Source organism: Hordeum vulgare, unplaced genomic scaffold (genome assembly GCF_904849725.1).
Source record: "Hordeum vulgare subsp. vulgare unplaced genomic scaffold, MorexV3_pseudomolecules_assembly, whole genome shotgun sequence".
Classification (NCBI taxonomy): domain Eukaryota; kingdom Viridiplantae; phylum Streptophyta; class Magnoliopsida; order Poales; family Poaceae; genus Hordeum; species Hordeum vulgare.
In genome coordinates this window covers 75702-90617 of record NW_025422588.1, presented here as the reverse complement: position 1 = coordinate 90617, position 14916 = coordinate 75702, and the positions used below count along the sequence as shown (strand labels likewise).

At 42.2% G+C, this 14916-nt stretch overlaps 1 protein-coding gene across 1 annotated transcript; it reads left to right on the top strand.

Annotated features, from left to right (window-relative positions):
• The first annotated feature begins 6911 nt into the window (after positions 1-6911).
• On the top strand, positions 6912-12937 carry LOC123420760 (ATP-dependent DNA helicase DDM1-like). Its single transcript, XM_045107429.1, has 14 exons — positions 6912-7016; positions 7205-7537; positions 7645-7743; positions 8224-8570; positions 8644-8830; positions 8925-9100; positions 10444-10700; positions 10810-10914; positions 11016-11110; positions 11188-11307; positions 11765-11884; positions 11984-12082; positions 12160-12261; positions 12392-12937. Exons 1-14 carry the CDS (start codon positions 6927-6929, stop codon positions 12617-12619), a joined length of 2358 nt encoding a protein of 785 aa, XP_044963364.1. The 5' UTR covers positions 6912-6926; the 3' UTR covers positions 12620-12937.
• Positions 12938-14916: the final 1979 nt, after the last annotated feature.

Sequence of the window (14916 nt, the reverse complement as noted above, 5' to 3'; positions counted from 1 at the left end):
AACAATGCCATGAAACCTTCAACCTGTTCAACCTAGCAAACCACTGAATGGCTATGTTACCGCTTGCTTATCCATGTTGTTAGCATTGCTAGTTGCAGGTGCAGTTGCTTCCATGTGAAAACATGGGTTCCTTGTTATATTACCATATTAAATGCTATTTAATTTAATGGACCTATATACTTGGTAAAAGGTGGAAGGCTCGGCCTTTCTAGCCTGGTGTTTTGTTCCACCTTTGCCCCCTTAGTTTTCGGCTACCGGGTGTTATGTTCCATAAACGAGCGCTCCTAACACGATCGGGGTTGTTATGGGGACCCCCTTGATAATTCGTTTTAGATTAAAGCTGGTCTGGCAAGGCCCAACTTTGGTTCTACATTTGCCCAACATAATAATATTGATAAATTGAAACGCATAGGGAGTTAGCGCTACCCAAGGAGTAATTTTACATAAACAGGGGGGGCCAGTGCTGATGGTGTTGGTCCCAAACGGTCTGCCTGCGGGGCCACCGCGAGGAAACTCGAGGTTTGGCACTCGTAGCTAGTTCCATCCGTCGTGTCCTGAGAACGAGATACGCGGCTCCTATCGGGTACGTCGACACGTCGGGCGGCCTTGCCGGATTAGTTTTACCTTTGATGAGATATCTTGTGCATCGGGATTTCGGTGATGCTTTGGGTAATCTCAGAGTTGAGGTTTTCCACTAGGGAATCCGACGAGATCGCGAGCTTCGTGATTGAGGATTTCTATGCGGCTTGTGGTAATTTGTGATGGACTAGTTGGAGCACCCCTGCAGGGTTAAATCTTTCGGAAAGCCGTGCCCGCGGTTATGTGGCAACGTGGAAGATTTGTTTAACACTGGTTCTAGATAACTTGAAGTTAATTTAATTAAAATATGCCAACTATGTGCGTAACCGTGACTGTCTCTTTCGTGAGTTCCTTCTCCGATCGAGGACACGGTGGGGTTATGTCTGACGTAGGTAGGTGTTCAGGATCATTCATTTGATCATCCGTAGTTCACGTCCGCTATGCGTAGATCTTCCCCCCCTTATTTCTTGTACTCGTAAGTTTAGCCACCAAATATACGCTTAGTCGCTGCTGCAACCTCACCACTTAACCATGCCTAGCCCATTAAGCTTTGCTAGTCTTGATACCTTTGGAAATGAGATTGCTGAGTCCCCTGTGGCTCACAGATTACTACAACACCAGCTGCAGGTACAGGTAGAGGTTTCTCGACGCGAGCGCGTTGATTGTTCATTTGGAGTTGCTTCTTCTTCTTCTTCTTCATCGATCTAGGATGGGTTCCAGGCCGGCAGCCTGGGATAGCAAGGATGGACGTCGTTCTTCTTTTGTCGTTTGTTTTCGTCCGTAGTCGGACCCTGCTCTTACTCTTGATGTTTATGTAATGTACTGATGTGACTCTGATGTAGCTTGTGGCGAGTGTAAGCCAACTCTTTATATATCTCTTCTTTTCAGTACATGTACTTGTAACGATATCCATTCTTGCGACACGACGAGATGCGCTTCTATCCCTGACGAGGCCCTCGTGCCAAATTGAGGATAGGGTCGCATCTTGGGAGTGACATTTTGTTAATGCACGTGGGAACAAAGGGAGGAGCGTTCATCAGCGACGGTCGAAATAGTAGTGTAAGGGAGTGTCCAACAACAAACACCACCATATCAGTGTGAGATAGTATGCACCATATACATCATGAGATATGAGAGTTTTTCAAGGAAGCCTCGACAGACCGAAACTCAATCCATGCTGATTTTTGATATACACAAATAGTTGTGGTTGATTTTTTTATCTCTGTATCATGAACACAGGAAATATCATCTGAGGACGAGGGGATCCTTAAGTGTGATTATTACGGCGAAGATTGGGGTCTATGCGTGACAGACCTCACCTGCAAAACGGCGGGTTCTTCACCATCAAGCTTGACGAGATCTTTGACATTTTTACGGTATGCAACGATAACCACTATTTTTTGCTTCTTTGCTTTGTGTTTCTTTGCTTCGATCAACGTGTAATTTCAGTTTTTGACAATTCGACTAGTGCATCCCCTTTCATGCAAGACGATATGTCGTGGAGAAGCTCGGTTTCTAAGAAACGGAGAATATGGAGACGAGGAGAGCTCACCTGAGGACTAAACATGGTTTTACATTTTTGGTTACACTATACAATTCAATTAATCACTCGCATTTTGGTTGCTCAACTTGGAAAGTTCTAGGTAATGCATATCGATTTCAGGAGGATATGGAAATAACCTTCGACATTCGTCCTGAAGATGAAATTGAACGTAATATCGACATTTGAGTGGATGTCGATATGCTTCGAGTTTTACCTCAATGTGAGTTTGACAACCATATTTGTTAAGAGATTTGCATAGTTTATTTAAAAATAGTTGGTGTTCATCCCTACTAAACTTGTTTATTTTTAATTGACAACTTATTTCTCTTCTTAAAAAAAACTCAAAAGACAGTAGACATGACCTATTACAGTCCAGGGTCCGGTCTAGCTTGGTTGGAGAAAACTATATGATCTTATTTATTGATAATGTTGATGACTATGAGAACAAATATGATGATATTGGCGAAATTTATTCTGAATACATGCAACTACTACACGAGTTGGACCCTAATAATTTCCATGTAGATAGCATGGTAAGATTATTTTTTACTATTGTGTCATTAATACATATTTTTTCTTAAGCAAAACTAGATTGATAACTATGTTATTATTATGTTCTTTAACAAAAACTCCCACCAAATGTTGACTATAGGAGGTCGTCATTTGAATGTTATTAGCTTATGGCCACGGTGGACTATATGTTTCCGCAATGCATACTTGCTTCTAGAAGGGACGGAAGCCTGAAACTTAAAGGATTTGACAATTTAATGAAAAGCCGTCGACAACTACTTGGCGGAGACGCGAAGGATTTGCGCATGCCACATGTCGGAGACAGGTGGATCTCTATTCTTCACAATGGAAAAGTGGAGCTTACCTTTTTATGCTATTTTACCTAGTAGGGAGTAGTAGGTTCTACATACGAGAGAATAGTATGTGCTAGCTTAGAGAGATGACCTTTTCTAGTTTATGACATTATGTACTAAAGATTAGATGATCAAGATGATGATAAATCGTTAGATGATTAAGATGATGATCAAGATGGTGATAAGTTGTTAGGTGATTGAAAGGATGATGAGTTGTTAGATGATTAAGAGGATGATGCGTCATTAGATGATTAAGAGGAGGATAAGTTATATGACAGATATTAGATTAAAGTGGATGAATGCAAGTGATCAAGTTCAATAAGAGAAAAATATAATGTTGCGATTCGCATCATCATATTTTCCCTCTAACCCAACTTGACGACTTGATCACGTGCACCCATCCACTTTAATCTAAATGTTGTTTTTTGCATAGTGTAAATACAATATAAATATTAAAAAAATCACCCGTTTAGTAGTGGCGCGGCTTCTAAGAGCTCGCTACTACTATTGCATGATAGTAGTAATGATTGTTACGAAAGCGCACTACTGCTAACCCAGTTTCCAGTAGCGCTGGGCAGCATGTGCTACTGCTAAATGTTAACTATAGCACCGTAGCTATAGCGTGGGTCCCTATCCTACTGATACGGGGAAAACCCGTGATACTACTAGCCTTTTCCCTAGTAGTAGTGGCTACCCGAATGAACCAATCTAGGCCTAGATCGGGCAAGTCCATCGCCGCCGTCGCAAGTCGTAGGTCCTGGCCGCCTCCTCCTCGCGACATTGTTGTTGAATGGACGGTGCGGAACGCTGCAGCCTCAGTCTGATCTATGGCCGAGGAGATCCATCGCCTTTGTAACGCCACACAGGCTTTGCGAGACGACGTCCCTGACAGCGGCGACGGGAGGGAGTAGCTTGGTACGGAGGAGGCCTCGAGCCGATTGGCGGGGGCTACCCCGGTGTTGCCCGACGCGACCGCCCGGGAGCAGGGGTTGGGAGTAGAGGTCGGGATTGCCTTGAGTCGTCAGTTATATATTTTGTTGTTATTATGAAATAAGGTCTGCTGATTTGTTAGTGTGTGTTTCTTTTGTCGAGAGTGACAAGTGGGGTTGTCCATAATTGTATAAATATTTCTTGATAAAATATGGCGTTGTTATTTATTTATTTTGTAATCTTGCAGCTCATACTAGGAAGCATAGTTTTTTAGATCGGTGAAAAATAAATTCTGAAAAAACTAGAAACAAATTCAAAAAGTTCTAAAAAATTTCTGGGGTAAAAATTGACAAATGTTTTCAGTGCTTAGAATTATTCATCAAATAATCACATTCGTGGAAGTAGTGGTAAAAAAACAAAATCGATGCTTCAAAAGTGTTATTTTCAAAAGCATTTTGAAGTGCTAATATTACTTTTTTGCCAAGGCTTCCACAAATGTGATTTCGTATTCAAACTTTGCAGGCAAGTAAAACATTTGTCAAACTTCGACATACACAAAATTTCAAATTCTTTGATTTAGTTTCCATTTTGTAATGATTTTATTGTTCATCATGAGCTCAAATAAGTTCGTGAGCAGAACATGACTTTCACCTCAATGACTACTATTCGCTCCGTACCTAAATAATTGTAGTTAAAAAAACTAGATTATTTTTTCTCAACTAAGATTATTTAGATACTGTTATAGCTGATATTGCCGCAATCACAAGTTGCCAAAGACTCTAAGGGCCAGTTCTTTTGAGTAAGTATGTGGAAACAAGCTGCTATGAAAATAAGCCTCAAATAAGCTATTGTGGAAATAAGTCCATAAAAATAAATCATCCAGTTCTTTTCAGTTTCAGTCATTCAGCTTATTTTCTCAACTATAATTTAGGAGTTAGTTACTCTAACATCATGTCTTGCATACGAATATCACAAAATGTTAAACACTATTACCATACAAATTTTTGTAGCACAATCATTAGCAGAATAATGTACAAAAAAACTTACTCTCTAAGTAATCACAAATACTTAGCAATAGGTTGCAAAAATTGAATCAACCAATTTGACATCTCAATTTGATGTGCAGAAAATGGATCAATCAATTTGACATCTCAATTTGATGTACAGAAAATGAATCAACCAATTTGACATCTCAATGTCAATTTGATCATAATTAAATAAAAAAGACTTGTAGGCAATAGCTCGAACACCTTGCGGGTGAACAGCCAACACCGGAGCTAGCTCAACACGGGATGTGCAGGCTAGACGAAGATGCAGTGGCGAGGCGAGCTCGCCGGAGGTCCTTCCGCCGGTGGCCTCACATGTCGAATCCCACCTGTGCCGCAGCCTTAGAGCTCATCGATGTCCGCACACCGAAGGATTGAGGGGGGACGGTGGGGGCGAACGACCAGGACCTAGGTGATGTATGCTCCCGCTCGGGCTCGGGCTCACGGACAGCTGTGACGCTACCTCGATGCTCGACGACAAGCTGCTGCTGGGCGCACGTCGGGCCGCCGGAGACATGAAGCTGCGGGATGCCTGCGGTCCATGGGAGCGGCAAAAGAAGGGGTGGAAGGAGGATGTGCGGCGGCGGAACCCTTCGTTGCGGTGACCGACGAGGGCGGCTCGAGCGGCGGCGGTGACGAATCGAAGAGCGGTGGCGGGGGAAACCCTATCGAGACGAGCTCTCTGGCCGTGCACACAGGCATGGCCTTTTTTCGATCGGGTTTGTGGACAGGTCGTGCGGTGGCATTCTGGTAGTAATTTGCACTAACTTAATGGGCAACCACATATACCACTTCGTTTGTAAGTAGCTTATGCGAGGAGCTGGTCTACCCAAGCTTATTTTCATTGTGAAGGAGGAGGAGGTGAAAATAAGTTAAACCCAATACACAAATTCGATTTTTTTTAGGCTTTTGGCTTAATTTGACAAGAAGCTGAAAATAGCTACAAAAGAACTCGTTCTAAGTCATCACCGGCAGGCCGTAGTAGTAAGACCTGAGAGTATTTTCTTTCTGAACAAGACCTGAGAGTGTTGATCATATTATGGACGTCCCACTGCAAAAACATCATTGACCGTGGCTTGTCAACGATGATGTTGTCATCATGCCCAGTCAAATGGTCGGCTAATATGTTGTCACCACTGACTCCCATTCATTCATATGTTTATGTTTGTACTCCCTCCGTTCCTAAATATAAATAGTTTTAGAGATTTCATTAAAGGACTATGTACGAATATACATAGACATATTTTAGAATGTAGATTCATTCATTTTGCTTCGTATGTAGTCTAGTACTACAATTTCTAAAAGGACCTATATTTAGGAACGGAGGGAGTACACGATTCAAACCTTTTCATGTATATTTTGTTACATAATAATACATGTCCCATTAATAAAATAAAGATTCAGTTACAAAGCACGTAAACACCGACATTATATGACTGAAAAAATAGGACACTCCTACACAACAAAAACAAACACTTGTCCATTTTCAGCAAGAGAAAAAAGACACATGATCTCTTCATCCGAGCTTAACGCGACTTCATCACTGATCTGAAGCTTTTAGGACTTCAAAAGTAGTTTGACTGAAACAAAAACCATTACCGTTGAACGAATCAGACCTGAACAACATGTGGCATGCCATCGAGCTTTACAATTCACACCCCCATACAACTATGACGTCCGAGAAAGAAACCAGAAATTTCATATGCAAGGAAACCTAGCTGATTACCAATCTGCTATACTAATTTTAGCATCGTATATGGATATTTTCGAAATACTTTCCGCACCAAAAAAAAAAAGATATTTTGAAATGCACGCGCTGCCCACCCCCTTCAAAAAGACCTATTTTGCCTCCGCCGCCGCCGCCGCCGCCCTTTCGTTTCGTCTTCCCACCCCGACCACCGCACGCAGGCGCTACTGCCCCCGCCGCCTCGCCTCCCTCGGCCATCGCCTTCCAGGCCAGTCAAGATGGTGGTCGCCGTGGCGAATGCCGCCCCCACCGCCGTCACGGCCGCCGACGGCGACGCCGATTCTCCTGTATCCGTTCTGGAGGACGAGGTGATCTGCTCTTCCAAAGCCTCGGCTTAAAAAAACCCTATGCCGATTCCATTTCCTTCTGTCGGGCGCGGTGTTTGAACTTCGTCCGTTTAGGTTTCCGGCCAATTTCCGTCCTTCTTGGTCCTCGGAAGGAAATTTCGGTCCTTTTACCCTGATGATGATGATGCGCTTGTTTTGCTTGAGATCAGAAAATGCCCGACGCCAAGGACGAGAGAAACGCCGGCGATTCGAAGCTCGAGGCCGCTGCAGATCAGTCACTGAACTCCGTCAGAGAGGAGGCGGCCGATGTGTTTCAGGAGGCCGATGACGGCGACGCTGGCCTCGTCACGGAGGTGATGGCCAAGGAGGAAGAGGAGCTGTACCGGGCCCGGCTCAAGGCAGAGGAAGAGGAGGAGGCCAGGAGGAGGGAAGCTCGCAAGACTTTTGATCCGAATCAACGGTTCAGCAAGTTGGATGAGCTGCTGACAAAGACACAGCTCTATTCTGAATTCCTGCTTGAGAAGATGGAGCAGATCACAGATGTATGCTGGCCATGTCTCCCGCTGTTTGGTTTCTCCATCAGTATTCCCTGCTAGTTATTTTTGTTCTTATTCGTTGACATTTGTGGTGTTGCCTGCTGCTCAAGCAGAAAGCTGTTGAAGTTAAAGATGAAGAGGAACCCGTGGAAGAGAAGAAGAAAGGGCGCGGCAGAAAGAGGAAAGCAAAGGCTAAGCCAAAGTACAATGATGTGAGTTCAGATTTCATACATTGTCTTCCCTGATTCATAAACATGCTATGCAAATGTTTGGTTGTCATATACTGTCGATGAACTGCAGTTTGTCTGTATTACCTGCTCGAAGGATTTTGTTTGAACAATTCTGGGGAGGCCACTTGATCTATTGTTGTCCACCGGTAGCACCCTTCTAATGTACTACTTCACACATCTTATCTTAGTTAAAAGAGCTGTTCGAGTTTTGTTGGAGCATAGCTACTGCTGTCTGCACGCTAGAATAATGTTGTAAGATCAACGTTGCTTTGATTTGTCTGGACTTGTTGATGCCAATGGGAATAGTTGTGACCATCTTGTTTATCTTTCCTCGAGATGGATCATTGGTCTAGGGTGGTAACTTGATTTATCATTGATGATTAGAATGTATACGAAAACTATAAGAAATTACTTATGTTAACCTTCTGTTGCTTCTGACTACCGTATATAAATATTGTTCAGAAGAAGGCTAAGACAGCAGTCGCAGCCATGCTTACAAGATCGCGTGAAGACCATACTGCTGATGATAGTACTCTCACTGAAGAAGAAAGGTGGGAAAAAGAGCAAGCCAATCTTGTTCCATTATTGACTGGAGGAAAGTTGAAATCTTACCAGATAAAGGGTATTAAGTGGTTAATATCACTGTGGCAAAACGGCCTAAATGGAATACTAGCTGATCAAATGGGCCTCGGGAAAACAATCCAGACAATTGGATTTCTTGCCCATCTCAAAGGAAATGGTATGGTCGGTCCGTACATGGTTATTGCTCCTCTTTCCACTCTGTCAAACTGGTTAAATGAGTTATCAAGGTAAAGTATCCATAGTTGTCTTTCACTGTATATGTTCTTAGTTTGCTGTCTTATTATGACTTCTTGGTTTCAGGTTTGCTCCATCTCTGATTGGTCTGATTTATCATGGAGATAAAGTGGCTCGGGCAGAGCTAAGGAGGAAATTCATGCCCAAAAAAGTTGGCCCAGATTTTCCGATAATAATCACTTCATTTGAGATGGCCATGTATGATGCAAGATTGCTTGCTAATTACCAGTGGAAGTATGTTGTTGTCGATGAGGTAATAGAATTTCATATGCTCTGTATTATTGTCCCTGTATGCTTCTCCCGCTTCCCTATATATTTACGAGTCGGTTTGATACTTCTTTTTCTAGGGTCATCGGTTGAAAAATACGAATTGTAAATTATTGAGGGAGTTAAAGCGCATTCCGATGGAGAATAAGCTCCTTTTGACTGGGACACCTCTTCAGAATAATCTAGCAGAGTTGTGGTCACTACTGAACTTCATTTTGCCTGATATATTCTCATCCCATCAGGAATTTGAGTCATGGTATGATGCATTGAACTAACACCTGCACTGTTATCTGCCCTTTCTTTGCATGCCATTTTTGTTCGTAGTCCCCATATCCTGGAAGCACTACTTCTGTTTTCCAGTCTTGTGGCCTTTTTTATTGCCTTCTATTGATTATAATTAAAAGCTACCTGAATAGTTTTCAAATAGTTTTTCTTTGTCATTGGCTGGATGTTTTATGAGAGTGGATTTTCAGCTCCCGGGTGCCTAGGCACCCTCTATGAACAGTAAAATAAAAAAAAATAGAAAAAAAAATAAGAAAAATCTGAAACTTTGCAGCATCAAAGATGATGAAAGTTTGTAGGTGTTAGCAAGTTTTCATGCCAAAAAACTATTCGAGGAGCTCTACACACGGAAAATATTTCAATGCTTGAAGTTTTGAGCACTTTTTAGGTGTAATCTGAAACTTGTTTGTACATCTTTCTCTACATGATATTTTGACATGAAAACTTGTAGGAACCTACGAAGTTTGATCATCGTTGATGCTGCAAAGTTTCAGATTTTTTTGATTTTGTTTTCTATTTTTTTAATTTTACTGTTCATAGAGGGTGTCTAGGCACCCGGGAGCTATCACACCTTTCTCATGTTTTATTGATAGTCAATTGATGTATGAATCTAATTGCACAGTTATGTTTGGTTCTTAAGAGCACATATTGTGTTCAACCAATGCAAACAACTCTGTTAAACTTAATTCATTGAGATATCAGTTTCCCAGCATCAGAACAACTATATGGTGTGCTTGTAGCAGTTTATTATTCATACAGCTCTTGAAATATCTTTGTTTTCCGAGTAACCTGGCAGGGGCACTACCCATTCATTAAGAAGAATATAGAAATGGTTAATCACAGTGGGGGCAATGCAGCCCTTTTTTGAATGTTACGGTCCAGAACAACTGCAATCCAGATGGATAACTCCCTGAAAATGAGGGATTACCATTGGCCACAGTGGGCACCTCCAGGGCTCTCTGGCTGATATTATCATGTGCCAGAGCAGCCAACTCCTTCTGCAGTATCAGCCACTTGTGGATATATAGCTCCGTATACAGATGTTCTTATTGTAAACTTGGGACATGTAGACTTTAAAAACACAAGTAAAAAAAAATACTTGTTATGACATTTTTTCTGATTTATCTTTCACCTTCTTTTATTTATGTTACCTGTGGACATGTTCTGTTTTCTAAGCTGTATACAGATGAATAATGTAATATGGACATACTATTAAAACTGTTCTGATGGATTTTCATACGTTAACATGGGGTGTTTTTGTCATAAAGATGGTGAAGTTATTCTTGAATACTTCATGGAAATGTTGATCTGATACAGGTTTGATTTTTCTGGGAAGGGAGATGGGGAACAACAGGAAGAAACTGATGAGAACAAAAGAGTCCTTGTTGTCTCAAAGCTACATGCCATTTTGCGTCCATTCCTTCTAAGGCGGATGAAAGAGGATGTAGAACACATGCTTCCACGAAAGAAAGAGATAATCATCTATGCTAACATGACTGAACATCAGAAACAAATCCAGAATCACTTGGTTGAGAGGACATTCGACAACTACTTGCATGAGAACACAGATATTGGTATGCATGTGTACACTCATCTCATGCATGTGTCTTCATGCGTACTTATTGTCCAATCTGCCCATAAGTAAATAGCATATGAATGTGACAAGTTTTTGCTATATTGTAGTTTTGCGGAGACCTGGCATCAAGACGAAGCTAAATAATCTACTCATTCAGCTCAGGAAAAACTGTGGCCACCCTGATCTTTTGGATGCTGCATTCGACACAAGCTGTGTGTATCATTGCTCATTGTACATATGCTAGTTGCATTGCTCTATTTAATTTAATTTATTTTATCCACTTTGTTATTCATTTTATTTATTTTGTTTGCAGACTTCTATCCACCTATTGATAAGCTTCTGGGACAATGCGGCAAATTTCAGCTGTTGGACAGGTTACTGGACGCTCTACTCAAACGAAATCACAAGGTTGGGCATGTGCCAGCGCATTGTTCATGATTTCTATTTTTCGGAAATGACATATAGTTCAATTGATTTGTTTGTAGGTCCTAATATTTTCACAGTGGACAAAAGTTCTGGACATCCTTGACTATTATTTGGATACAAAAGGTCTGAAGGTTTGCAGAATTGATGGTAATGTCAAGCTGGAAGACAGGAGGAAGCAGGTAATGTGGTAGTCTGCCAATTTATTACTAGTTTACTGGACATCATCTATCATACTCATGCTTGTGCATAGTGAGATAACTACCACTAACAATGCTAAGAAAGAAGGCTAAACTAGCGTAGATTGACTCATGGCATGATTACAATAGACGGGACAGCCCTGTTTATGGGCGGGAAACTATTAACGTATTGCGTATGCACACACCATACATATTTGCGCACATCCTAACATTGCACCCAAACCAGTCAGCACACAAACTTGTGGGCAAAGAAATGACGGATTCAAAGGTTTTATGTAAGCTTGAGTTAAATGCGCTTGGCTTGTAATTGTGGAACCAGTGCTCTAAACTATAGCATGTTCCTTTATTTTGCCTTTTTGTTGCATGTTAATCCTTTTCCCTTAGTTAATTGAAGCTGTCTATAGATGTTGTTATCTCACTATTTGTTTCCCTGGGTCAGATAGCGGAGTTTAATGACTTGAACAGTGGTATGAATGTCTTCATTCTAAGCACGCGTGCTGGGGGGCTTGGTATCAACCTTACTTCTGCTGATACTTGCATCCTATATGACAGTGACTGGGTAACTTTTCTTCTATCTTCTGGAGAGTCTGTAGCTGTCCTTGGTACAATGCTTGCCTTTCATAGCTGTGGCATGCTGAATTTTTGCTCTGTTCTGCAGAACCCTCAAATGGATTTACAGGCTATGGATCGATGCCATCGCATTGGTCAAACAAAACCTGTTCATGTTTATCGGTTGGCAACATCGAATTCTGTTGAGGTATGGTTAGGGGATCATCTTCAGACTCTTGCTTGGCTAGTTTTTGTGGCATTGAACTCATCTCCTCATTGTCGCAGGGACGGATTATCAAGAGAGCTTTTGGAAAGCTGAAGCTAGAGCATGTGGTGATTGGGAAGGGACAGTTTCAACAAGATGCCGCTAAGCCTAACGCCTTAGATGTAAGATGTAAAAAAATTTGTTCGGAATATAGAAGATTGTGTTCACTGTACCATGTAAATTGTCTCTTCAGTGATCATCAAACGATTGCATGATTGCTGATGTGTTCCTACTTCTCGTTGAGAACTGCAGGAGGCGGAGCTGCTGGCGCTGCTGAGGGATGAGCAGGGTGAGGAAGACAGGATGATCCAGACGGATATCAGCGATGAGGACCTTCTGAAGCTGATGGACCGGAGTGACCTCACCGGCCCTGCCATGGCTCCCAATGCAGCCCATCTTGTCCCCTTGAAAGGGCCTGGCTGGGAGGTGGTTCTGGCCTCGAAGAGTGCTGGGGGCATGCTCTCGGCGCTCACCAGCTGAGCCATCCTAGCAATGGCGATTCCTCGGTATTTTGATGTTTTGGCTTGTTCGCAGCCTAATGCTTGACAGCAGTGCATTGCTTCCCCTAGGTTCAGGAGCTGATGTTCCGGCGGGCAGTGTTCTAGGCTTATGCCCGCGCCTTCTTCCAATCTAGCTAGGCAACCTATGTCAGACTGTCATGGTATGCCAGATGAATCTGGAAATGGCATTGTTTTGCTGCTCTGCGATGCCTAGATCTTTCAGGTTTTGGTGTATTAAGTATCAATACAGAAGAGGTTATGGGCGACAATGATGAAATGCGGTGTTTCGTGGCAAAAATCTGGAGAGAGAATGCAGGGCAACTTCTTTGATTGTTTGTTTTTAGTTTTTCAGACTTGCCTAGTTAGTACTTCCACCATGTCAAAATATACAGTTGAACTCAATGAATTTTGATCAAGTTTATAGAAAAATTATCAATAACTACAATATTGATTCAATGCCATTAGTTCATCATGAAACTTACTTTCATATCAAATGAGGATAGAGTTAAACCTACAAACTGAACTGTGAAGTAAAGACATAACTGAAAGAACCCTATCATAAGAGATTGCCAAACCTACAAACTACCAATTGGGCATTTCATAAGTTAAAGCACAAATTTGTCAGCAGTACTCTATCTATTTCTATTTACTTTTTAAACTTTGTCCAAATTTATATAAAAAAGTTAACATCCAGAATACGAAATCAATACAATTAGAATCACCATTTAATATGTTTTCACACTACATAATTGTTTTTATTGTGTAGGTTTACATTCTTTCTGATACAGTTGGCCAAAGTTTATAAAGTAGATGAAATACCCAGTTAGCTTGCAGATTAATCCTTACTCGTAGCCTAGTAGGGTCATCGAGTAGTCGATAAAATAATTAATCGTTTGATTAATTGATTAACTGGCCGATTATCTTGTAGATTAGCCTATTATTCCTTTGCTCACCAGCCAACCAAGCATCTACCTCTTAACAATTTCCTCAACATTTAGAAAAGACACGGTGTGTTATTGAGAGTAAACTGGGCCTTGGCACACATATTGGGTGCGATGGCACAAGTGTTGCCCCATTGAACATCTAACTAGAGGCTACACTCAACCTAGCATAGAACAACAATGGCTAAGGAGAAGAATGACTGCGACAAGAAGCACACAACAAGTTCCCCGCGTCTCTCAATCCCATGGGATGCTATATTTGGCTCCCATGCAATGGCCAGAGCAGCAACATGGTAATCAACATGCTTTGTCTTTATTCGTTCCTCTCTTCAACTTTGCAACAATTTTATGTGGTACTCTCATGTTTATGCTGTGCTACTGCATCTACCTTTTATAACACGGTTTGGTTAGGTCCACATGTAGGCTCTTTACGCTTTCCTTTATCCTTTTGGCACTACCCTATAATAATGTTCTAATAAATAAAGAATGACTACATATAATTTATTGCATCTCCGGAGGGAGCATGTTGTTCTTATCAATGGCGGAGGAGGGAGAAAAGTTAAGGTGGGGCAAACTTAAATGAAATATCAAAATGAATGCACGCTACAATATCAAAGTCATTACACACCATATTCTGAGCAGGTTCATGGAGGCTTCCGCCAACGATCATCTCGCCACGGTCAAACACCTGCTCCGGTACATCGCATGCACGATCACGCACGGATGCGTGTATCGCCTTGGCGATGGCGACAAGCTGGTTGGCTACAGTGACTCTGACCATGCTGGTGACGTGGACTCCAGGAAGAGCACCTCTGGCATATTATTCTTCCTCGGGGGCAGTCCCATCAGCTGGCAACCGGTGAGGTTGAAGGTTGTCGTGACTTCTTCGTGCGAGGCGGAGTACATCGTGGCAGCTACAACAGCATGTCAGGCGATCTGGTTGGCTCGCCTCCTCAACGAGATGCTAAACCAAGACAACACCCTTGCACTCATCTTCATCTACAACAAATCGGCGATTTTCCTCTGCAAGAACACAGTGCTTCACGACCGCAGCAAGCACATCGATCTCCACTATCACTTCATACGTGACTGCATCAAGAAAGGCATGGTGATCGTCGAGTTCATCCGGACGGACGAGCAGAAGGCGGACATCCTGGCCAAGTCAGTTGGTCGTGTCCAGTTTCAGGAACAAGGTTGGAATCATCGTCATCAAACTTCTTCGACAAGGTTGAGGGGGAGAATGTTGGGTCAACCTTGGCCTACTAAGGATGCATGCCGACAACAGTAACTAAGCTATGAAGTGAAACAACTAGCAGCTGAGTAGGTCGGCAAGACC

Excerpts from the sequence above, each read along its gene's own strand:
- LOC123420760 (XM_045107429.1), top strand. The coding sequence starts at position 6,927 with ATGGTGGTCGCCGTGGCGAATGCCGCCCCCACCGCCGTCACGGCCGCC. Across the intron at positions 11,111-11,187 it reads TACTCAAACGAAATCACAAG|GTCCTAATATTTTCACAGTG; the intron begins GTTGGGCATGTG and ends ATTTGTTTGTAG. Across the intron at positions 11,308-11,764 it reads TGGAAGACAGGAGGAAGCAG|ATAGCGGAGTTTAATGACTT; the intron begins GTAATGTGGTAG and ends TCCCTGGGTCAG.